Genomic DNA, 25,584 nt, shown 5'->3' on the forward strand with positions numbered 1-25,584 from the left:
GTTCATACACCTTTTTTTGTTTGTTGTTGTTGTTGTTGTTTACACCAAAGGAGGCTCAAAGTAGTGTTGATCTGAAGTTCTATTGTTTCTCACTCATTCGCGCGGAGCGGCGCAGCGTGGAGCAGACAGCTGTGGGGCACACACTACGTCACGGGTGGGCGGGGCACACACGCGCTCTGAGACTACATCACGGGTGGGCGGGGGAGCCAGATCGCTCTTCGCAAGGGTGGGGGCAAATATCAAACCAAGCCGTCTGCATTTCCGGGTTGGTGAGGGGGTCCAAGGTCTGGGTGATATTTCTTAACTATTATGTTAAGGGTGTTGCACAACCCTTATTATTATCAATTATACACTTAGGATAGACTACGAAACGTGAAAAAAAAGAATGTTATGGCACCTTTAAAGACTCTATTATTATTACTTTATTACACTGAATTTATGTAGCACTTTTCCACCTTCGCTTTACCAGGCAGTGTGGCTGAAGTGTCTTGCCCAAGGACACAGCCACATGTCCCCTAGCGCGCCCCTGTGGCACCTGGTGTTCCGGGGGTCTCCCATCCAAGTCCTGACCGGGTAGTGGCCATCAGTTCTCAAGTGTTTCTAATGACCACGTCGTTTGGCCAGTTTGTCCCGGAGGTAAAGAATTATCATAGTTTTACATCCGTCGAATTGCACTTTGTGAAGAAAGTGAATAAAAGTTGAATACGACATGAAGTAACGGAAATCCCTCTGTGATGTCACCAAAAAGCGCCGTTCCACCAAAAACACAGAGACAATTTGCAACTCACACCTCTTTTTTACAGTTTACAACAAAAAAAGGTGTTGTCAGGTGTAATTATTTGTCAAATCATAAATATTTGTATGATTTAAATGGACTCTGGCTCTTGTTTATGATCCGGTTGCTAAGTAACAGTTGTGGAAATACATCTGACATATTTACTGGACACGTCAAACCAGGAAGTGACATTATAAACGTCACAGAAATGGCCAAATTGGAGAGAAACAAGCAAAATGTTTGGGCAGATCTGAAATATAATCATGTTCCCTTTGTCTGAGTGAAAAGTGCAGTTTAATCTGAGTCACAGCTTTGGTTCAGATCCAGACACACATTTCACTGAAGAGGGAGAGGCTCATGTGACAAACAGGTTTGTTCAGCTCAGTCGTTTCCACAGTTCAAAACAGACTCAGACTGAAGCTCTGAACTGTGCAGAGTTTAGACATGAGCACAAACCCAGAAGGATCCACCTGGACCCTCCTCATTCACCTGCACCACCGTGGAGATATCAAAGGTCATGCTGTAAAGCCTACTGTGGGTCCTAAAAGATCACGCCTCTTCAAGTTTCTGAAATACAGCAACTTTTCCCAGGTCAAATTTCACACACCACTTTTAAACAGTTCAGTGATCTGTGACAATTTGTCAAGAACCACATGATTACAATTCAATAGCAAGGACCACGTCCCAACAATGGAATACGAGGGAATATTTGGGGTTCCATTACTTTCTATTGTTAACCCACGACATATACACACTATTTTAGCCTCATATACACAACAGTGAAAGTTTGATTGCTCCACAAACAATCCAGAGCCTCACACAGCTCACTTTTGTTCAGTATTTTGTGGATTAAAACCCCCTTCGCTCTCTAGCCCAAGCCTGAGCTAGCCTAGTCTAGCCTAGCCTAGCCTAGCTGCTGCCTCAACCTGCTCAAGTTGTCACATGTCGAGTCGGAACCCCGGCTCTTTCTCTGATGAAAGGTGCATTAAGTGCAGTGTAGTGGTAGCTTTGGAAGCCAGGGTCATGGAGTTTTAAGCGCGGATCCGCTGTTTGGAGGAGCTAAAGTTTAGCTATAGCCAGGTTGTAGCTTCAGGTGTATCGGACCACGAAACAGGCGCAGCGTTAGCATTAGCAGTACTAGCGAGGCTAAGACTAACCCCTCAGTGCCTCCCGTGCATTTATGACGTCTCTGCAGGAGCAGAGACGCTTCACGCTTTTAATGTTGAGTAATACTTTTTCCATCAAATGACTGCTCTGCGATTCAAATTAACTCACTGAGCCCTTTTCTCTCCCAAGACAAAAGCTAAAACGCAAACAAAAAATACTATTTAGTATTAGTAAACAATCATCTGATTGGAGACGTATATACATTCACTGTACATAATGTTATTGTGTTCTTCATGTTCATATAACTGTTTTATGATTCGTCTTGTGATGAATTTGACCTTTGTAACTATGTGGCCTAATGTTAATGCCAAACAATGGCTGCATTATTCCCAATCTTTTTCTCAGATCAGCTCTGTCTCAGCATGTGTGCTGATTGGCTGAACGATGGCGCCAAAACTCAACCCCCCAGGGGTCAGTCAGAGAGAGAGGAGAGAAGAACAACCCAATTCCATCAAGAAGTCCGCCAAGAAGGATCTCGCGGGCCAGTGCTCATCTCTCTGTGCCCATTTTGTTTAGATGATCCAGTGCTTTTTCAGCCTGACACTGTCCTGTCCATGCCCTGCCCAAGCAAGTGGACCGAGCTGCCGCAGTCTCTCCCAGCGTGACCCCTGAGTGACCCCTGGAAACAACACGGACACACACAGGGCCATCTCCTCAGGATCACAGCTCCTGCTTCTGTTTGTATAAAAAACGCATGTATTTCACAACCAGGCTGATGAGATGTTATAGAACCAACATTAACGTTAACACACAGCTAGATAAATCCAGAACAATCATGTCTAGCGTCTCCATCTCTTATCGACACATTTGCATATTCCATATTCATATTTATCTATTTAATTATTTGGTCAATACATTTTCATAAACCGCATTAGGTAAAGTGTTCATTCTTTTCCAGAAAACAGTTCAATGTCACGGTTACGTTCTCACAAACCTTCAGATTAACGAACAAATACATTTTTAATGAATTAATATGATAGAATATTAATAATGTAATTGTTAAAGGCCTAATCAATGGCTGGTGCCCCAAATGACTTAAATATAATAACAAACATAACCTCACCAATGCAGTGTGTCATGTTTGGAATCTTGATCTAATTCTTTAATCGATATCACCTTTGAATCTCACCCTTACATACGCGGGAGGACATGAATAACACTACAGTACTTGTACTAGTAAGAATACCCTACAGATATTGGCGCTACCCGTGTGAGGCCGTGGGTAAAGTTATTCTGGAAATGATGAATCACTAATGTTGAGTTATTGATCCAAGTAAACAAAAGCCGTTGGAAAAAGTGCCTGATTTGCCGAGCAACCGAGTCTTCAAAACGAGCTTCTTTTTGTGCAATCACTTCACATTTGTCTTTATTTTTGATTCTTCAAATGTATTGCAAATGCATACTGTTACGGCAGTTTCCTGTAAACAATGATCAAGTAAAGAGTAACCAGGCTATAACTTGAAGTAGAAACAGAGTCTCTCGGTCTCTTTCAAAAGGTGGAAGTTTATTCACGTGCACAGTGGATAAACACCCTCACTCTCCCTACGACAAGGTCGTTCTGTCCCTACCTAACTTTACAATTTACAAAGTACACCTTTTATAGGTGGTAACAAACATAACATAATCACAACCCAAATCAGCTCAAAAAGAGATAGACCAGACTATCACGTCTGTGACGGTTCCAGCTCTCTCTTCAGAGGTTTAATCAAAGACCATTTCCACACCGAATCCGGTCCTGACGCATTAATTGATGATTAAGAGGCGCCGGACAGTAGATATTCAGTATAATCAGGACCTCATATTCTTATCCCATCTGCACACAGGAGAACAACACAGATATTAATTCCGTGACATGTCATGGCCTAAAACAACATTTGAATGACGTGACATGACCCATTTTCTGCCATTACAATACATTATTTTTCTATGTTAAATAGATTTTTAAAACATAATGGCTGTGAGTTGTCCAATATTATAGTATTATTACCGATATTTCTTGCAAAGCATTCTAATTTGTCTGCGATTGTCCAGGAAATAGAGAATACGGAAGAATATTATATATCTTAAAATAATCGACTATACCCTTCTTTACGTGTTCAGCATTGGGGCAGAGAAAATGACCAAAAAGATTTCAATCAGTCCAAAAAGTTTATCTAGCCTTAACAAAGAAATCTAACAGACGTCTGGATCTTGCCTCGACTGCCCACCCATACGTGTGCCTTATCGCCGTGAGAAAAAGATACAATACGAGGGCAAGACCAGACTTTATATTTACATTTGATGCATGATGTAATGACGGTAGAATCTCTGTTCTTCTTTGGTGGCGTCCCGCTCTGCTTCCGGATTGGTCCACTCCGCTGTGGAGAGGTCATGCGTCCCCGCATGACCAGACAGAAAGAGGTCCTTGCTCCCCCCCAGCCCAAGTCAGGGGAGCATTTGACCGGTCATCGTAACCTGCTTTCTCCTCGCATCAGCTCAAATTTAGGCCTCGTCATCTCTTATTCCTGCATTTGCTTTATCAATATCACACTATCAATATATAGAGAATACAGACTACAAAAGCACATTAATTATTTATTGTTAGTTATATTATCTAAGTGACAATATTCAATATCCTACAATACTAAGTGCAAAACCTCTCCTCAGTGGCCTGAGAGGTTACAGCAGGTGATTTATGCCCCTTTGTTCCTCCAGCTCTGGGCTTAGGTCCTTCACTACCAGAAGTTTGAGAGGACTGAGTCATTTAAATTCTTATAAACGACCCTAACGACGTCACTTCACTAAACCCGCCCTCTGGCACCGCTCTGTGTGTGAACACTGCTCGCTCCAGTAGAAACCATCAACTGGAAGTGTTTGGTTCATATTTGTTGAAAACAAAGCCTAAACCTCTCCTCAATGTTTCTCACTCACATTTCTCTAACTCTTTCTAATCCAATAAGTTCATTTGATTTGATTTATTTTAGCTTCTTTTACTCCTCCACGTTACAAGCTTCATTCAAGCCTCAGTTGGGATCAATTACCATCCAAGCAATTCTCACCAAATGTATAACCCACAATTAAAACCTAAATAGCTTAATTCTAAATGATTCATGATTAGGCAATTTGTGAAACTTGAAATGTATCCACTTCCTGGGACCCAGATCTATTATTCCCTGCATTGACCTTTGACTCATTGTGTTTGTGTTCCATGTTGCAGTTTGGCTAAAGCATTAGTGACTTAAGCTGATTGGACAGTGTTGCTCAAACAGGGGTGCAGGGCCGTAACTAGTTTCTTTGCCTGGTTTTATTCCACAAAGCGCCTCCTGCACCTTTAAAGTCCATTTGCTTTGACTTTTTCAGGGACACTGGGTTATTGAAGCTCATACTGCAAGTGTGGCGCTTATCCCAGAGACGACCAGCAGAGGGCGCCGGAGGAAGCTTTATTCACCCCACAACAACTCAGAGAACAATCACAAAGTGACTTTATTTAAAGTTTTAAAAGTCCTGCTTTTAAATAGTTTGCGCTTTGCAGTTTTCTGTGGTTAAATATGTGATGTTTTTAGCTACTTCCTGGTCTTTGGCACTTCCTGGTCTCACAAGGATCTCTTCATAGGTCCGTTGGTCTCCGGCGGTCAGTTCAGTCCTGTTTGGGGATAGTCCTGGTCTACGCCCGGTTCTTGCCCGGTTCTCGCCCGGTTCTCGCCCGGTCTTAGTTTTGGTGGTTAATCCTTAAACGATGAGGTCTTGGTCAGTGAGTTTCCCACAGAGGCCTGTTGTACACCCAGCCGTCGCCCTGGAAACAACAAGAGTTCATTTGCAAAAACAAATACACTTCGGTACCTTATATTTGTATATTTTTGAATCATTTTATGTGATTTCTCATTCATTCATCCGTCAAAAGAACAGGAGAGAAAGAGAGAAAGCGATCTGTGTGAACCCGTGAGGTCGTAGCAGTTTTGAACCGAGGGTGGACGCTGTATTTCCTGCAGTGCCCTGACCTGTTTGGTGAAGTGTTTGGGCGTCCAAGGAGTTTTGGTGGCTGCGCGCTGCCTCTCGTCGTTCCTCTGTCTCTCCTCTAGGTGGCGCTTGTGCTCCGTCGCTTCCTCCATGTTTCCCGCCTTCAGAGCCTCGGTCACGTGCTGCCACAGACGCCTGGGGCAGAAAAGGCTTACACTTCCACACAAACTCACCCACGGTAACTATTAAAAGTAAAAGCCACAAGCGGCGATAAAGGCCCTCGCCCTTCTTCACAAGCCCTGCCCTTCTTCACAAGCCCCGCCCTTCTTCACAAGCAGCACAACTGCAAAGTGATGTGGGTTCAACATCAGAGAGCACAAACCTTTAAACACCCTTAACAAGCAATGTGTGATGGCCACGCCCACATCATGTCTTCAGATGGTGTGGACCAATTTTGAGTTTAATTGGGTAAAAACTCTGGTATTAGAGATTAGAAACTTTATGATCCTATACATTTTTCAAGTTGATCAAACAAAGTATATGCAATTGATTTGTAAATAATGATATGCAATTAATAAGGGATTTTCCTTGGCCACGCCCACATCATACAAAATATGACATGGATCCGATATAGTTTTTGGTTTTGTTCAGAGTTACTAATGTGTCTGCCAAATCTGGTGGATATCAACAAAAGTGCAATTGTCAAGATATAGGTAGGGGGCGCTATAGTAGAGATTATTTAAAAGATACAGTTTCCTGTCCGTGCAGTCCATGAGGGCATGAGTGCTTTCATTTTTTGTGGGATTAAGGCCTTTGTGTGCAAAATAAAACAAAATTATACAAAAAAGTATGTCTGTTGCCGGGCCGCTACGAAAAAGTCACGGTGATAATGAATGCTCCATGTCTCCAGATGCCCTGGACCAAATTTGGTCTTATTTGGGTAAAAAAAAGAAAAAAGAATGGGAGTAGTTAAAATATTTTGAGTTAAATCAGTTTTAACTATTATTTTTTTCAATCCAACATGGCCGACTTCCTCTCTGTCAGAGGGCGGAGCTACAATTATATTTTAGGCTTGTCTCCGTGTGCTCTATCACTCCACCAACTGTCACGTGCCTCCTACTAAAAAAGCACATCAAAATTCCCATAGGGTCAAATTCCAGGGGGCGGTTTGGCCATAGCCCTGTTAACGTAACTCAGGCAGTGACTCTTGACCGTGACTCAGACCGTGACTCTTGACCGTGACTCTTGACCGTGACTCTTGACCGTGACTCTTGACCGTGACTCTTGACCGTGACTCTGACCGTAACTCAGGCCGTGACTCTTGACCGTAACTCAGGCCGTGACTCTTGACCGTGGCTCTGACCGTGACTCGTGGGGGCTCTGCTTGTCCACAGCCCGGAGCCGCTTCCTGGTCACTGGAAGTCTGTGCGTGTCCATGACTTTGCTCTCGCCGTTGCTGTGGGTGAATTCGAGAACGCCGTTCCACTCGCCCTGAGCCCGGCACACCACCGCCCCCGTGTGGTCGTGTCTCACCTCTGCAGTCACTCTGAAACACACACGAAGAACAAACCTCAGTCACTTTGACTCGCCCACACACTCTTTGACTTGCCCACACACTCTTTGACTCGCCCACACACTCTTTGACACGCCCACACACTCTTTGACACGCCCACACACTCTTTGACACGCCCACACACTCTTTGACACGCCCACACACTCTTTGACACGCCCACACACTCTTTGACTCGCCCACACTCTTTTGACCGTGACTCTAACCGTGACACTGACCGGGACTCTGAGCGGGACTCTGAGCGGGACTCTGAGCGGGACTCTGACCGGGACTCTGACCAGGACTCCGGCCGGGACTCCAGTGTGGGCGCCCATACTCTTTTGACTCGCCCCCACTCTTTGACTCACCCACACACTTTGACTCACCCACACACTTTGACACACCCACACTCTTTGACACACCCACACTCTTCGACACACCAACACACACTGACTCACCCACACTCTTTGACTCGCCCACACACTCTGACTCACCCACACACACTGACTCACCCACACACTTTGACTCGCCCACACTCTTTGACTCGCCCACACACTCTGACTCGCCCACACACTCTGACTCGCCCACACACTTTGACTCGCCCACACACTCTGACTCGCCCACACACTCTGACTCGCCCACACACTCTGACTCGCCCACACACTCTGACTCGCCCACACACTTTGACTCGCCCACACCCTTTGACTCGCCCACACCCTTTGACTCGCCCACACTCTTTGACTCGCCCACACACTTTGACTCGCCCACACTCTTTGACTCGCCCACACCCTTTGACTCGCCCACACTCTTTGACTCGCCCACACCCTTTGACTCGCCCACACCCTTTGACTCGCCCACACTCTTTGACTCGCCCACACACTTTGACTTGCCCACACCCTTTGACTCGCCCACACCCTTTGACTCGCCCACACTCTTTGACTCACCCACACACACTGACTCACCCACACACTTTGACACACCCACACACTTTGACTCGCCCACACTCTTTGACTCGCCCACACACTCTGACTCGCCCACACACTCTGACTCGCCCACACACTTTGACTCGCCCACACACTCTGACTCGCCCACACACTCTGACTCGCCCACACACTCTGACTCGCCCACACACTTTGACTTGCCCACACCCTTTGACTCGCCCACACCCTTTGACTCGCCCACACTCTTTGACTCGCCCACACACTTTGACTCGCCCACACTCTTTGACTCGCCCACACCCTTTGACTTGCCCACACCCTTTGACTCGCCCACACTCTTTGACTCGCCCACACCCTTTGACTCGCCCACACCCTTTGACTCGCCCACACTCTTTGACTCGCCCACACACTCTGACTCGCCCACACACTCTGACTCGCCCACACACTTTGACTCGCCCACACACTCTGACTCGCCCACACACTCTGACTCGCCCACACACTCTGACTCGCCCACACACTCTGACTCGCCCACACACTTTGACTCGCCCACACTCTTTGACTCGCCCACACCCTTTGACTTGCCCACACCCTTTGACTCGCCCACACTCTTTGACTCGCCCACACCCTTTGACTCGCCCACACCCTTTGACTCGCCCACACTCTTTGACTCGCCCACACACTTTGACTCGCCCACACACTCTGACTCGCCCACACACTCTGACTCGCCCACACACTCTGACTCGCCCACAGACTCTGACTCGCCCACACACTTTGACTTGCCCACACTCTTTGACTCGCCCACACCCTTTGACTCGCCCACACTCTTTGACTCGCCCACACCCTTTGACTCGCCCACACCCTTTGACTCGCCCACACACTTTGACTCGCCCACACACTCTGACTCGCCCACACACTCTGACTCGCCCACACACTCTGACTCGCCCACAGACTCTGACTCGCCCACACACTTTGACTTGCCCACACCCTTTGACTCGCCCACACCCTTTGACTCGCCCACACTCTTTGACTCGCCCACACACTTTGACTCGCCCACACTCTTTGACTCGCCCACACCCTTTGACTCGCCCACACCCTTTGACTCGCCCACACTCTTTGACTCGCCCACACTCTCTGACTCACCCACACACTCTTTGACTCACCTGTGGACTTTTCCTCCGTAGAAGGGCTTGGTGTGGAAGGTGACAGAGGCGCTGTAGCCGGTCTGAGCGCAGCTGATGGACACTTTGCCCCCGAGCTCCACCCAGGGCACGGTGAGGATGGAGCGGGCGTACGCACAGGGCAGCGTGAAGACGTACTGCTCCCCGTGCTCCAGCAAGTGCAGCACCCCTACAGCACCGGAGGGGAACAGCGTGAGGCACAGAGCGAAGGTAAAACCAGGTCTGAAGCATGATTCAAACCGAGTGTTTTTGAATTGTTATTGGCCGCTGCACATGCTCTGGAATACGCAAGAAACAAACAAAGTAACAAACAACGTCCAAAAGTAAAAGAACTGGATTTATGAAACGGAAACTAAAATGAAACGTCTGCCGGTTACAGCTCTTCAGGGTCAGTTGTGATTGTAGTCCCTTTAAAGCAGTGCCGGCTACACACTGTCTCTCCAACACATGGATCTCATGCAGCTGGCGATATTTCTGACCGTGAGCGTTCATCCTGCGATAATGTCCACGTCAGCGGCAGAAGGGGGCGTGGACCGGGGGGGCGTGGACCCAGGGGGCATGACCTGGTGCACAGCTGTTCTCTGCCTCTATTCACTGACCCATAAACTTTCTCGTATGGATTTATGATGGAAAATGGGACGAGCATGCGGCCTAATGTCTAATCTACAAGAACGCAGATGTTTATGGTTCGTATCTGTAATTACTGGGCCTATCCACATGAAACCAAACCTGGCATTAAGTCACGAAGCAGCGCTGCGTGCTAAAGTGTCCATAAAATAGAAATAAAATGAAAAAAAAAACTAAAAATGTATTTTCAGTTGGAGAGAGGGAGTTGTTGCGCAAGGTATAAAACTGTAGCAAAAATATAAATAGAAATACATGTCGAGTATTCCCAAAGACAAGAAAAAACAAAACAATAATAAATAAAAGCATTATTTAGTTTATTATGTCATACCCTCTGGTGCCAGTAGAAGAAGCACAAAGTCAATTCCTAGCGTGGGAAATGCCAGATTGAAATTAAGCAATATTTTGGTTTCGAAAACATGAGAGGCCACAGTAAAAGTACTCGAGAGTATGTTTAAAGGACAAAAAACCCACTCTACATGTGTTTGTCCTCGTTATACCAGTAGTACCCGTAGTGTTCTGGTCTCTTTCTCTGGTGCGCAGCGGTAACGAAGAGGAAGTAGACTAAAGATGAACGATTTGGGGAAAAAAATGATGATTTTATTTGTGATTTAAAAAAAAATTGTGCTCCAAGTTCACAAAATATAAACCGACGAACCCTGAATTTCAAAACATGTTTAAACGAAGCTAAACTACAGTTAAACAGTTTTTATGCAGAATAAGACACGGTATTTTGCAGTTTGGTGAAGAAATGATGGTACTTTTTGACATTTTCTCCTTGTGATCTGCTAACCTCGCTAACTTGCTAGCTGCCTCCATATTTACCCCGGTCAACTAAGACAGGGCCAAACCAGGACTATGACCGAGACTAAGACCGGGACTAAGACAGGGACCAAGAGAGGACCAAAAGAGGACTAAGTAAGACAGGGCCAAACAAGGACTAAGACAGGACCAAGAGAGGACCAAGAGAGGGCCAAACCAGGACTACGACAGGTACCAAGAGGGGACCAAGACAGGGCCAAACCAGGACTATGACCGAGACTAAGACCAGGACTAAGACAGGGCCAAACCAGGACTATGACCGAGACTAAGACCAGGACTAAGACCGGGCCAAACCAGGACTAAGACAGGTACCAAGAGAGGACCAAGACAGGGCCAAACCAGGACCAAGACAGGACCAAGAGAGGACCAAGAGAGGACTAAGACAGGGCCAAACCAGGACTATGACCAAGACTAAGACCGGGACTAAGACAGGGCCAAACCAGGACTAAGACAGGACCAAGAGAGGACCAAGACAGGACTAAGAGGACCAAGACAGGACTAAGAGGATCAAGACAGGACCAAGAGAGGACCAAGAGAGGACCAAGAGAGGATTAAGACAGGACCAAGACAGGACCAAGACAAGACCAAGACAAGACCAAGAGAGGATCAAGAGAACAGGACACGGTATTTGGTAGTTTGGTGAAGAAATGATGGTACTTTTGGTCATTTTCTCCTTGCGCTCTGCTAACATCGCTAACTTGCTAGCTGCCTCCATATTTACCCTGGTCAATGGCTCTAAAACCATTTGCCACGTTGCTAGTATTCGCACGCATCAAACGTCACAAACCCGCCTCCTTACCCTCGCCCACCATGGACACGCCCACGGACACGCCCATGAACTTGCTCCTGGTCCAGACGTGGGCGTTCACACACACGCGCTTCTCCGGACACTCGCAGTAAAAGCCGGACACGGGCGGATGGTGCGAGACCTGCAAAAAAAAAAACGTGTTGAAAAAAAAAATCCTGTCGTCTAATTTACGTTTAATATTCTGCTTTTGTTTGCTTTGGGTGAATGTATAGAGAAGTAAAGCCGCTGAGCCACAGTAGACGGAGCATTTGTCGGGGTTTCGACGATTCCCGTTTCAAAGCTTCAGCCAACATCTCTAAAAATGTGATTTAGGAACGTGTAATTAAGTAGAAAAAATAAAAATGGAAAAAGCCCAGAAAGAAGGCTTATTTTTTTAAATTTGTGGGTTTGGAGTAGAAACGTGGGCTGCAACAGTTCATTAAACTAATCCTGACTAGTCGACCACGAATAAAATGATCGTATCGTCATATTTTGATAATCCTAATACATGCGTTCGCACATCCGGGAACTTGTACAGTAGCAACCCGAGTCCGCCATTTTGAAAGGGGCACAACAGCACGTCTACTACATACAATATCCAGGATAAGAGGCCAAAATGCCAAAAACTTGCGTTCTGTTAGGACATTGTTCTGTAAGGTCATTGTTCTGTGAGGTCATTGCTCTGTAAGGTCATTGTTCTGTGAGGTCATTGTTCTGTGAGGTCATTGTTCTGTGAGGTCATTGCTCTGTAAGGTCATTGCTCTGTAAGGTCATTGTTCTGTGAGGTCATTGCTCTGTAAGGTCATTGTTCTGTGAGGTCATTGCTCTGTAAGGTCATTGTTCTGTAAGGTCATTGTTCTGTAAGGACATTGTTCTGTGAGGTCATTGTTCTGTGAGGTCATTGCTCTGTAAGGTCATTGTTCTGTGAGGTCATTGCTCTGTAAGGTCATTGTTCTGTAAGGTCATTGCTCTGTAAGGTCATTGTTCTGTAAGGTCATTGCTCTGTAAGGTCATTGCTCTGTGAGGTCATTGTTCTGTGAGGTCATTGCTCTGTAAGGTCATTGTTCTGTAAGGTCATTGTTCTGTAAGGACATTGTTCTGTGAGGTCATTGTTATGTGAGGTCATTGCTCTGTAAGGTCATTGTTCTGTGAGGTCATTGCTCTGTAAGGTCATTGTTCTGTAAGGTCATTGCTCTGTAAGGTCATTGTTCTGTAAGGTCATTGCTCTGTAAGGTCATTGCTCTGTGAGGTCATTGTTCTGTGAGGTCATTGCTCTGTAAGGACATTGCTCTGTAAGGACATTGCTCTGTGAGGTCATTGCTCTGTAAGGACATTGCTCTGTAAGGTCATTGTTCTGTGAGGTCATTGCTCTGTAAGGTCATTGCTCTGTAAGGTCATTGTTCTGTGAGGTCATTGCTCTGTAAGGACATTGCTCTGTAAGGACATTGTTATGTGAGGTCATTGCTCTGTAAGGTCATTGTTCTGTGAGGTCATTGCTCTGTAAGGACATTGCTCTGTAAGGTCATTGTTCTGTGAGGTCATTGCTCTGTAAGGACATTGTTCTGTGAGGTCATTGCTCTGTAAGGTCATTGTTCTGTGAGGTCATTGCTCTGTAAGGACATTGTTCTGTGAGGTCATTGCTCTGTGAGGTCATTGCTCTGTAAGGTCATTGTTCTGTAAGGTCATTGCTCTGTAAGGTCATTGCTCTGTAAGGTCATTGCTCTGTGAGGTCATTGCTCTGTAAGGTCATTGTTCTGTAAGGTCATTGTTCTGTGAAGTCATTGCTCTGTAAGGACATTGTTCTGTGAGGTCATTGCTCTGTGAGGTCATTGTTCTGTGAGGTCATTGCTCTGTGAGGTCATTGCTCTGTAAGGTCATTGCTCTGTAAGGTCATTGTTCAGTGAGGTCATTGCTCTGTAAGGTCATTGTTCTGTAAGGTCATTGTTCTGTGAAGTCATTGCTCTGTAAGGACATTGTTCTGTAAGGTCATTGTTCAGTGAGGTCATTGCTCTGTAAGGACATTGTTCTGTAAGGTCATTGTTCTGTGAAGTCATTGCTCTGTAAGGACATTGTTCTGTGAGGTCATTGCTCTGTAAGGTCATTGCTCTGTAAGGTCATTGCTCTGTAAGGTCATTGTTCAGTGAGGTCATTGCTCTGTAAGGTCATTGTTCTGTAAGGTCATTGCTCTGTAAGGTCATTGTTCTGTGAGGTCATTGCTCTGTAAGGTCATTGCTCTGTAAGGTCATTGTTCTGTAAGGTCATTGTTCTGTGAAGTCATTGCTCTGTAAGGTCATTGCTCTGTAAGGTCATTGTTCAGTGAGGTCATTGCTCTGTAAGGACATTGTTCTGTGAGGTCATTGCTCTGTAAGGTCATTGTTCTGTGAGGTCATTGTTCTGTAAGGTCATTGCTCTGTAAGGTCATTGTTCAGTGTGGTCATTGCTCTGTAAGGACATTGTTCTTTTGTCAGACCAAGGAATGAGAGCTTTGTCGTGTACCTTAGTTTGCCGTCATCGTCTAAAGAATCAAATTATTCGTAGCTAATTATGCCGTAGAAAAGGATGCAGTCGTGGTGGTTTATATATATTGCGTGCCCCTTTCAAAATGGCTGCTATGGGGGTTTTAGTCCCGGATGTACGACAATGTATTGTTCTCTTCAAATACAGAGTCTAAAACGCACACAAGAAGACCTTTTACAACAAAAAAGTGACATTATTGCGTCGAAATGTCAAAAAGGAAAAAGCAGTCATCTCCAGTCGTCATATTCCAACAGGATACAATAATAGTTAGTTCTAGTCCGACACTTTTATGTTTTGTGTCCAGGGTCAGTAGTTCGGTTAACATTATCCGCTCCTCATCTTAAGAGCTAAATGTGCAGTAAATAAAGCTTTAACCTGCTCGGCCACAAAGCGCACGCGGTAGCAGTCAGCTGCCATGCCACTCCCCCCGTCACTCTGCCCCGGGGCGGACGGCTGGCGCAGGGGCCGCACTCTGTCCCGGGGAACGCTCCAGGAGCAGTGGAAGGCCTCGCCCAGGACGGGGTTGTAGGGCTTTTTGGCCACGGCGCCTTTCCGTCCCTCGTGGAAGGAGGTGAGGTAGTACTCCAGGACACGGACCATTCTGTCCTCGGGGCTGCAGCCGGCCGTGATGCTCAGGAACATGTCCGGGTGGGACAGGAAGTTAGCGTACATCTCCAGCAGAGAGCGCTTCTCCAGGATGAAGGTCGGCAGCACCACCTGCAGGACAGGAAGAGGAGGGGTTAATATTATAAATATAGACGAGTAAGTGTCGGTGTGTGTGTGTGTGTGTGTGTGCGTGTGTGTGCGTGTGTGTGCGTGTGTGTGCGTGTGTGTGCGTGCGTGCATATATGTAGGTGTGTGTGTGTGTGTGTGTGTGTGTGTGTGTGTATATATGTAGGTGTGTGTGTGTGTGTGTGTATATGTAGGTGTGTGTGTGTGTGTATATGTAGGTGTGTGTGTGTGTGTGTGTGTGTATATGTAGGTGTGTGTGTGTGTGTGTGTATATGTAGGTGTGTGTGTGTGTGTGTGTGTGTATATGTAGGTGTGTGTGTATATGTAGGTGTGTGTGTGTGTGTGTGTGTACCCTGGTGAGGTCCATGCCGAGTTTGAGCTGTGACAGGAGGTGGATGATGATGCTCCTCTGCTCGTCCAGGACGCCTAGCTCCTCCTCCTCGTTGTCCTCGGTGTCTGTGACATCATCGCTCATGTCCGGCCTCTAAAACACACGGAGAAGCCTTTTATTTCATATTTCATTGAATGTAGCTTGAATTAAGATGGAAGTTTTGATTTCTAAGTCATGTTTTTGAGGGTCCAAACACAGGTTTTTCCAGTTCAAATGTCATCTTCAACCTTCGAGATGCAGGAGACGGGAAAAGGACTAAAAACAGACAAATCTGTCCGGTCTTTTTATCTCGCGTTGATGGGCACGCCCCCGTCACATGTGGACATGTCCCCGTCACATGACGCCCGTCACATGTGGACACGCCCGTCACATGTGGACACGCCCAAACAAAACCAGGACTAAGACAGGACCAAGAGAGGACCAAGACAAGGCTAAAACAGGACCAAAACCATGGGCAGAGCCAGGCCCTGGCTTTGGGGCTTGAGCCCCTGATCTTTGTCCAAAAGTCCCGGATGTTTTGGTCTTTTAAAAATGCATCATGCTGTCATTAAGTGGCTTTAGCACATCAGGTAGAGCGTTGGGTTGGGACGCGGGTCACTCTCCTCCATCTCTGATTGGATGCTTGTTCTCTTTACCCGTTTCATTGGTTATTTTTGTTGAAATGGTATGATTGGTTGCATGTAGAAAGTGCACGGTGTTTACAGCAGACAGCACGTAATGTGATCTGACCATGGAGCTGACAAAAAGGCCTTTTCTATATCATTTAACTGAGGTTTTGCAAAAAGTGAAGGGCATAAATAAGAGCAGATCGACTGGGAAAAAAGAGACATTCAGAACATGTGCTGAAAAAGAAAGTTTATCTAACGTAGAATAGACAACAACAGCACATGATCGTTCTAACCATGAGTTCATTGTGGTTGTAGCAGTGGCTCAGAGGTCTTATTCATCTACAAAGCTAAAGCAGAGAAACAACAGGACAAACAGCTCACTGAGGCAGGTGTCTGCTAAAGGTAAGACTGACTTTTACTTTCTACAAACATCAAACTAACGCTGTACAATTTCTTGAAAAAGTAAATGTAACTAAATGCTTCCACCTCTGCAGTTCTGTTCAATGCTTTGTGGAGGGAGGAGCTCTCTCAGAAGGCAAAAAGGCCATGGCCTGTCTTTGCCTTTGGAGGGTTATTGTATGTAACTGATCTAAAACCACATCATATTCACCCGAATGAACCCCTCCCTTTCTTTTTGGGCTAAGCCCCGGATGTTTAGAATCTCTGGCTCCGCCTCTGACCAAAACAGGACCAAAACGGGACCAAACCTCCACCAAAACAGGACCAAGACAGGACTAAAACAGGACTAAGAGAAGACCAAGAGAGGGCCAAACCAGGACTAAGACAGGACCAAGAGAGGATCAAGAGAGGACCAAACCAGGACTAAGAGAGGACCAAGAGAGGACCAAGACAGGACCAAGAGAGGACCAAGACAGGACCAAGAGAGGACCAAGACAGGACCAAGAGAGGACCAAGACAGGACCAAGAGAGGACCAAGACTATGCTATAGAACCATATCATCCAAACAGAGCTCTTCGCTCTCAGAATGCCGGCCTTCTGGTGGTCCCAAGAGTCTCTAAAAGTACTGTAGGAGGTAGAGCGTTTAGCTACCAAGCTCCTGTGTTATGGAATCAGCTCCCGACCCATGTTAAATATGCTGACACAGTCTCTTCATTTAAGTCCAGGCTTAAAACGTTCCTCTTCAAAATCGCTTATGGTCAGACCAGTTAGGAACAGAAACATAAACCCACAGCTTTAGCTACGCTGCCCTAGGAGTAACTATGCTGGGGGGGGAAGTATGACAGCTTGAGCACTATCCTCTTCTTCTGACTACTTATGCTATCAAACAATATTTATTTTTTGATTCCACTTGCAAACTGTTCACCGCCTTCTTTTCTTTCTCTCACTCCTGAGGACCTGTGGACCCAGATGCCCCTCCCCTGGTGAAGTGGTCCCTGCCCTGTGTGGACGGTCCCTCATCTGCCTGAAGAGTGGCTCCAGTTCGCCTCAGTCGGTCCCTCATCTGCCTGAAGAGTGGGTCCAGCTCGCCTCCGACGGTCCCTCATCTGCCTGAAGAGTGGGCCCAGCTCGACTCCGACGGTCCCTCTTCTGCCTGAAGAGTGGGCCCAGTTCGCCTCAGTCGGTCCCTCATCTGCCTGAAGAGTGGGTCCAGCTCCAGTCTCCTTGTGTCCGTCTGTCCGTCTGTGAGAGTCGGATCTCTCCTTCACTGGAACTCCTCCAGGTTTCTACGCTTTTTTCCCCAAAGAGGTTTTTTTTGTAGTTTTTCCTGGCCGAGAAGGAGAGTCTAAGGACAGAGGACCCTGGGACATCGTCCCTCGCCACCACAGACATTGTCTGACTTCATCGCCACCACAGACATTGTTGATTCATTTCTCCCTGTGGCCCTCAGAGGCAACTGTTGTTGTGATTTTGGGCCTTACAAAAATAAATTGATTTGATTTGATTTGAAGACAGGACCAAGAGTGGGCCAAACCAGGACTAAGAGAGGACCAAACCAGGACTAAGAGAGGACCAAGACAGGACCAAGAGAGGATCAAGACAGGACCAAGAGAGGATCAAGAGAGGACCAAACCAGGACTAAGAGAGGACCAAACCAGGACTAAGAGAGGACCAAACCAGGACTAAGAGAGGACCAAGACAGGACCAAGAGAGGATCAAGACAGGACCAAGAGAGGATCAAGAGAGGACCAAACCAGGACTAAGAGAGGACCAAACCAGGACTAAGAGAGGACCAAACCAGGACTAAGACAGGACTAAGACAGGACCAAGAGAGGATCAAGAGAGTACCAAACCAGGACTAAGAGAGGACCAAACCAGGACTAAGATAGGACCAAGACAGGACCAAGATAGGACCAAGACAGGACCAAGAGAGGACCAAGAGAGGACCAAGACAGGGCCAAGAGAGGGCCAAACCAGGACTAAGACAGGGCCAAGACAGGACCAAGACAGGATCAAGACAGGACCAAGACAGGACCAAGACGGGACCAAGACAGGACCAAGAGAAGACCAAGAGAGGACCAAGACGGGACAAAGAGAGGACCAAGAGATGACTAAAACAGGTCAAAGACGGGACCAAGCCAGGACCAAAACAGGACCAAAACAGGATTAAAACGGGACAAAAACAGGACCAAGACAAGGCTAAAACAGGACCAAAGCCGGGACCAACACAAGAGAGAAACCAGGACTAAAACAGAATTAAGGAGAGAGAGAAAGTGGAAAAGTGTGAGGGAATGAAACTACAGCTAACGCGTGCTAGCTTTATTTGTGTTGTTATTGCCCTTTAAGAACCTTCACATTTTAGAACAAAAACAATATACTTTTGCCACAGAGTAACTGAGCGTTGTCCCCATCTACTGGCTGCAGAGGGAATTACACACATGTAAAGTCAACACCGTTTGCTAACGCAGCTGCTCGCCGACTTTCCCGTTTAAACCACAAGTCGTGAAGAGACAGTCGAGGAGATGATTCGTGGAGTTAAAACACGGCAGAAGATTCTCAGAGCTGCGTCACAGGTCGACTAGTCGACTATGACATCACAGATCGAGGAGATTCAGAACGAGAGTGTTTCTGAGGCTCGGAGGGGAGAGAACTTTCTCACCGGGATTCATCAAACTGTGACTGAAGCTGAGTGTGCTCCAGCTGAGTTTGTGACGAGGAACAGAATGAGAATGGGGTTACAGAGAGGGAAAGGACATTCAGCATAATGTGTGTCCTTTAAAGGGCTCATGACAGATTTTTTCGATTTTCTGATTTTGACTTTATTCTGTGTGTTTATACCTGTTGTACTGATAAATGTTAGTTAGAAACCTTTTTTTTTAACTCTTTGAACATTAATCCAACAAAATTGCTCTCATATATTTTCATTTGTCAATAATGTAAGTTTTTCTTTGAGTTATGGCCCGGTGTTTGCTTGGTGATTTCCTTAGTGTGATGTCATCAATTACAAACAGGAAGTGAAATCAGAAACCTAAAAATGAGCTATTCAGGGATATTAAAAGAAGAAAATAAAAGTGTACATTTTAAATATATAAAACTTAACTTTTGAGCTCAATGAGTCGTCCTGTAAACACGTTGAGGCTCTGATTCCCCGCGTCGCCCTCGCCCTCTCTTGTGTTAAGATAAGATAAGATAAGATATTCCTTTATTGTCCCACATGGGGAAATTTCATTGGTGCAGCGCAGGTAGATACAGAGGTAGATACAGAAGAACAGATCACTTATAGGAAGTCTGAAAAACACTTTCAGTAGAAGATCTCCTATAAATAAAAACTCCCATAGACAAATAAATAAATAAATACCATTGCATGTGATCCCGACAGTAATTGCACATGAATATGTGTCACGACAGCACATGAATTTCACAGTAATTGCACTGTTTCCCTCTCTCTTGCGTTACCGTTTCCCCCTCTCTTGTGTTACCGTTTCCCCCTCTCTTGTGTTACCGTTTCCCCCTCTCTTGCGTTACCGTCTCCCCCTCTCTTGTGTTACCGTTTCCCCCTCTGTTGCGTTACCGTTTCCCCCTCTCTTGCGTTACCGTTTCCCCCTCTCTTGCGTTTCCGTTTCCCCCTCTCTTGTGTTACCGTCTCCCCCTCTCTTGTGTTACCGTTTCCCCCTCTCTTGCGTTACCGTTTCCCCCTCTCTTGCGTTACCGTTTCCCCCTCTCTTGCGTTACCGTTTCCCCCTCTCTTGCGTTACCGTTTCCCCCTCTCTTGCGTTACCGTTTCCCCCTCTCTTGCGTTACCGTTTCCCCCTCTCTTGCGTTACCGTTTCCCCCTCTCTTGCGTTACCGTTTCCCCCTCTCTTGTGTTACCGTTTCCCCCTCTCTTGTGCCGTCTCCCCCTCTCTTGTGTTACCGTCTCCCCCTCTCTTGCGTTACCGTTTCCCCCTCTCTTGCGTTACCGTTTCCCCCTCTCTTGCGTTACCGTTTCCCCCTCTCTTGCGTTACCGTTTCCCCCTCTCTTGTGTTACCGTTTCCCCCTCTCTCGCGTTTCCGTTTCCAGTGGCCACGTACCTCCATGCAGTGCGCTGGCGCCCTCGCAGTTCGGGAGTTAGACACGGGGGGCGCTGTGCTGTGTGTCTGGTGCTTTTCAGACGGCGGTCCTGAGCAGCCGGGACTGTCTGCGAGAAGAGGAAGAAAAAGCGCGAAAATATCACATAAAGCGCAAAACAAACGTGACCTTTCCCGAACTAGTATCATACACACGCCGAATACATGTACTGTGACTGCATTCTGGTGCAGTTACTCTTTGGTTTGGGGCGCTTTGGGTGATTTTTCCTCCTCTGGTCAGTTATAACTCGAGGCAAAACAAAGATGGCGCTGTATTAATGCGATGTCGCGACTTGCACTGTAAAATAATGCAACAATTTAAAATATTCAGTACTCGGATTGAACCGAATACGTCACAAAATACAGTTTAATGCAGGTTTTCAATGTCAGAACGCATGCGAGGATTTGTTGACGTCTAAAGCCTCGTACAAACCGCTGCAGCCGAAATGCGCTCGATGCAGAATTTGAGCGCGTGTCCATTAGAAAGACAAACGCACCGGACGCTCGTTCTCGACGCCCCGGACTCATGTCCGTAGAAAACACTCTGCAGCAGACGTGCGTCTGAGTCGTCCTGCACATGCTCAGTGGAGGAGTTGTGCTGTGCTGCTTTTCTCGTGGTGTAAATGGAGTTTAATGTTGGACCATGGCTTTGGTTTATTAACTTTACAAAGTCCAAAAGCGGAGGCGATTGGCTCCGGGGCCCGTCTGGGACCCGCATGTACTTCAGAGCTGAGCGAGTTTAGTCAATATCGTTATTTGCTCCAAGAGCTGCGTTTTAAGGATTTTTTTTTTATCTTGCAAGGTTTGTTTTGGGTCTTTTTCCGGGTCGTGCGTAGGACGTCATCTCTGATTGGCTGCTGCGGCGCATCTGCTGCAGCGAGCTAAACAAATCTGAACATGTCGCGCCAGCCGCTTTGGGCGCTTCGGGCGCCTCATACGCGCGCTCAAAGCGTTGTGAGCGTAAGAAAACGCACCAATCGCGCCGCGGGAAACGCACTACGTACTCGACGTGCGTTTACTATAGACTTTGAATGTAAACTGGACACTTCGGCCGGCGCGGTCTGTACGAGGCTTGATTCTCAGCCTGATTTATTCAAGTTTTAAGGATAAAATTTGAGGCAACATTTTTATTTTTAGGCCGATTTTCAGTGCAATTTAAATCTGACTCTTTAAATGTGCCAAATGTGTCGAGTTTTACACATAACGCCTTTTTTCTGTATGAAATCATACATTTTTCTTACATTTATTTGAGTAAATGTCAATGTCACCTGCAGCGTCTCGCTCTGAAGCTTTCTCTCGGTTTTTTTGTAGCTTTTTGTAAACGTACCCTCCGTTTTTATCTCTGTTCAAATAAACTTGTCTGGAGCTAAATGGGGGCCCTCCTCGACGGCGCTCACCTGCTCGCGTGCGGCCCTGGGTTTGCCGGCAGCTGGGGCCTCTTCCCGGCCTGTGCACTGGGCTGTGGTCGGCCCGGAACGGAGCGCCGGGCTCCACGTGGTTGAGGGCGGCGGCAGGCCTCGGCTGACCCAGGGACGGCGCTCTGTCCGGGGGCGGCGAGTCTGGCTCTGGGCTCCCGAGGTGGTTCTGGGTCGGCAAGTCCGGCTCCGGGCCCGAACTCCCGAGGTGGTTCTGGGTCGGCGAGTCCGGCTCCGGGCCTGGGCTCCCAAGGTGGTTCTGGGTCGGCATCCGCGTGCGACGGAGGTTCTGGTGGAACAGGCTGAGGCACTGGCCAAGGCAGCTGAGCGTGGGCGGGGTTTTGAAGAGCAGCAGGTCCTATGACAGGAAGGTAACGGTGTTAGGTCACGCCCACAGAAATGTGTTGAAACTGTGGTTCTTACAGCGCCCCCTACAGGCGGACGACTCGTTGAACTGAAACGCAGTTCAGAGAAATATATTTAGAATTTTGCAAAAAATTATCAAAATGTTATCCCAGAAAAGCACATTTTTTAGGTTTATAATTTCACTTCCTGTTTGTAATTGATGACATCAAACTAGAAAATTACCCAGAAAACACTGGGCCGAAACTCATCTAATGTCAATGTCATCTAATGCCTCCCCTATCGCCTCCCCCAACGCCTCCCCCAACCCCAACGCCTCCCCAACCCCAACGCCTCCCCCAACGCCTCCCCCAACGCCTCCCCAACCCCAACGCCTCCCCCAACGCCTCCCCCAACGCCTCCCCCAACCCCAACGCCTCCCCAACCCCAACGCCTCCCCCAACGCCTCCCCCAACCCCAACGCCTCCCCCAACCCCAACGCCTCCCCAACCCCAACGCCTCCCCCAACGCCTCCCCCAACCCCAACGCCTCCCCAACCCCAACGCCTCCCCCAACGCCTCCCCCAACCCCAACGCCTCCCCAACCCCAACGCCTCCCCCAACGCCTCCCCCAACCCCAACGCCTCCCCCAACCCCATCGCCTCCCCCAACCCCAACGCCTCCCCCAACCCCAACGCCTCCCCCAACCCCAACGCCTCCCCCAACCCCAACGCCTCCCCCAACCCCATCGCCTCCCCCAACCCCAACGCCTCCCCCAACCCCAACGCCTCCCCCAACCCCATCGCCTCCCCCAACCCCAACGCCTCCCCCAACCCCAACCCCTCCCCCAACCCCAACGCCTCCCCCAACCCCATCGCCTCCCCCAACCCCAACGCCTCCCCCAACCCCAACCCCTCCCCCAACCCCAACGCCTCCCCCAACCCCATCGCCTCCCCCAACCCCAACGCCTCCCCCAACCCCAACGCCTCCCCCAACCCCATCGCCTCCCCCAACCCCAACGCCTCCCCCAACCCCAACGCCTCCCCAACCCCAACGCCTCCCCCAACCCCAACCCCTCCCCCAACGCCTCCCCAACCCCATCGCCTCCCCCAACCCCAACGCCTCCCCCAACGCCTCCCCCAACCCCAACGCCTCCCCCAACCCCAACGCCTCCCCCAACGCCTCCCCCAACGCCTCCCCCAACCCCAACGCCTCCCCAACCCCAACGCCTCCCCCAACGCCTCCCCCAACCCCAACGCCTCCCCAACCCCAACGCCTCCCCCAACCCCAACCCCTCCCCCAACCCCAACGCCTCCCCCAACCCCATCGCCTCCCCCAACCCCAACGCCTCCCCCAACCCCAACGCCTCCCCCAACCCCAACGCCTCCCCCAACCCCAACGCCTCCCCCAACGCCTCACCTCGTCCCCAGAAAGAGGCCTTCGTCTGGGCTGAGGCTCGAGCGATGTCCGGGGCGTTTTCTGTGGTTCTCCTGGACTCTGCGCCTGCGCAGAAAAAACATTCAAATTTAGCATCAAAACCCGGATTTTAGCAGCACTAAATCAAGGAAAAAACAGGACAATTTCGAGACTAAAAACCTGGACTAAACCTGAACTAAACCTGGACTAAACAGGACTGAAACAAGAACAAACAAAGACTAAACAGAAAAAAAATAGGTAAAAAAAAAACCTAAACCATATCGAAAACTAATATAATGTTTGAAAAGGAAGGAAAAAGATCTGAAGAATAAATCTGAGAGTTGTTATCAGGTCTAAAGCATCTAAAGTAGATCTAAAGCCGGTCTAAAGCCAGTCTAAAGCCGGTCTAAAGCCGGTCTAAAGCCGGTCTAAAGCAGGTCTAAAGCCGGTCTAAAGCCGGTCTAAAGCCGGTCTAAAGCAGGTCTAAAGCCGGTCTAAAGCAGGTCTAAAGCCGGTCTAAAGCAGGTCTAAAGCAGGTCTAAAGCTGGTCTAAAGCAGGTCTAAACCAGGTCTAAAGCCGGTCTAAAGCAGGTCTAAACCAGGTCTAAACCAGGTCTAAAGCCGGTCTAAAGCAGGTCTAAAGCAGGTCTAAAGCAGGTCTAAAGCCGGTCTTAACCAGGTCTAAACCAGGTCTAAGCCAGGTCTAAACCAGGTCTAAAGCAGGTCTAAAGCAGGTCTAAAGCAGGATTAAAGCAGGTCTAAAGCAGGTCTAAACCAGGTCTAAAGCAGGTCTAAAGCAGGTCTAAACCAGGTCTAAAGCCGGTCTAAAGCCGGTCTAAAGCCGGTCTAAAGCCGGTCTAAAGCAGGTCTAAAGCAGGTCTAAAGCCGGTCTAAACCAGGTCTAAAGCCGGTCTAAAGCAGGTCTAAAGCAGGTCTAAAGCAGGTCTAATGCAGGTCTAAACCAGGTCTAAAGCCGGTCTAAAGCAGGTCTAAAGCCGGTCTAAAGCAGGTCTAAACCATGTCTAAAGCCGGTCTAAAGCAGGTTTAAACCAGGTCTAAAGCCGGTCTAAAGCCGGTCTAAAGCAGGTCTAAAGCAGGTCTAAAGCAGGTCTAAAGCAGGTCTAAAGCAGGTCTAAACCAGGTCTAAAGCAGGTCTAAAGCAGGTCTAAACCAGGTCTAAAGCAGGTCTAAAGCAGGTCTAAAGCAGGTCTAAAGCCGGTCTAAAGCCGGTCTAAAGCCGGTCTAAAGCAGGTCTAAACCAGGTCTAAAGCAGGTCTAAAGCAGGATTAAAGCAGGTCTAAAGCAGGTCTAAAGCAGGTCTAAAGCAGCTCTAAAGCAGGTCTAAAGCTGGTCTAAAGCAGGTCTAAAGCTGGTCTAAAGCAGGTCTAAACCAGGTCTAAGCCAGGTTTAAAGCAGGTCTAAAGCAGGTCTAAAGCAGGACTAAAGCAGGTCTAAAGCAGGACTAAAGCAGGTCTAAAGCAGGTCTAAAGCAGGTCTAAAGCCGGTCTAAAGCAGGACTAAAGCAGGTCTAAAGCAGGTCTAAAGCAGGTCTAAAGCAGGTCTAAAGCAGGTCTAAAGCAGGTCTAAAGCCGGTCTAAAGCCGGTCTAAAGCCGGTCTAAAGCCGGTCTAAAGCCGGTCTAAAGCAGGACTAAAGCCGGTCTAAAGCCGGTCTAAAGCCGGTCTAAAGCCGGTCTAAAGCAGGTCTAAAGCAGGTCTAAAGCAGGTCTAAAGCCGGTCTAAAGCCGGTCTAAAGCCGGTCTAAAGCCGGTCTAAAGCCGGTCTAAAGCAGGACTAAAGCAGGTCTAAAGCAGGTCTAAAGCAGGTCTAAAGCAGGTCTAAAGCAGGTCTAAAGCAGGTCTAAAGCAGGTCTAAAGCAGGTCT

General features: G+C 47.9%; 1 protein-coding gene across 1 annotated transcript in view; it reads right to left on the reverse strand.

Annotated features, from left to right (window-relative positions):
- Positions 1-5,387: 5,387 nt before the first annotated feature.
- The window catches only part of LOC140374687 (oxysterol-binding protein-related protein 11-like), a 37,013-nt gene continuing 16,816 nt past the window's right edge, over positions 5,388-25,584 (reverse strand). The window contains exons 2-11 of the mRNA XM_072461686.1: positions 23,706-23,789; positions 21,928-22,303; positions 20,495-20,601; positions 15,378-15,509; positions 14,669-15,010; positions 11,789-11,918; positions 9,526-9,712; positions 7,242-7,424; positions 5,920-6,073; positions 5,388-5,714 (exon numbers count right to left, since the gene is read on the reverse strand). Coding sequence (XP_072317787.1) covers positions 5,670-5,714; positions 5,920-6,073; positions 7,242-7,424; positions 9,526-9,712; positions 11,789-11,918; positions 14,669-15,010; positions 15,378-15,509; positions 20,495-20,601; positions 21,928-22,303; positions 23,706-23,789 — 1,740 coding nt within the window. The 3' untranslated portion in view covers positions 5,388-5,669. The remainder of the gene's footprint in view (positions 5,715-5,919; positions 6,074-7,241; positions 7,425-9,525; positions 9,713-11,788; positions 11,919-14,668; positions 15,011-15,377; positions 15,510-20,494; positions 20,602-21,927; positions 22,304-23,705; positions 23,790-25,584) is intronic.

This window comes from Eucyclogobius newberryi, unplaced genomic scaffold, assembly GCF_026437365.1.
Source record: "Eucyclogobius newberryi isolate DKJ021-1_F unplaced genomic scaffold, fEucNew1.0.hap1 SCAF_3, whole genome shotgun sequence".
NCBI classification, from domain to species: Eukaryota; Metazoa; Chordata; class Actinopteri; order Gobiiformes; family Gobiidae; genus Eucyclogobius; species Eucyclogobius newberryi.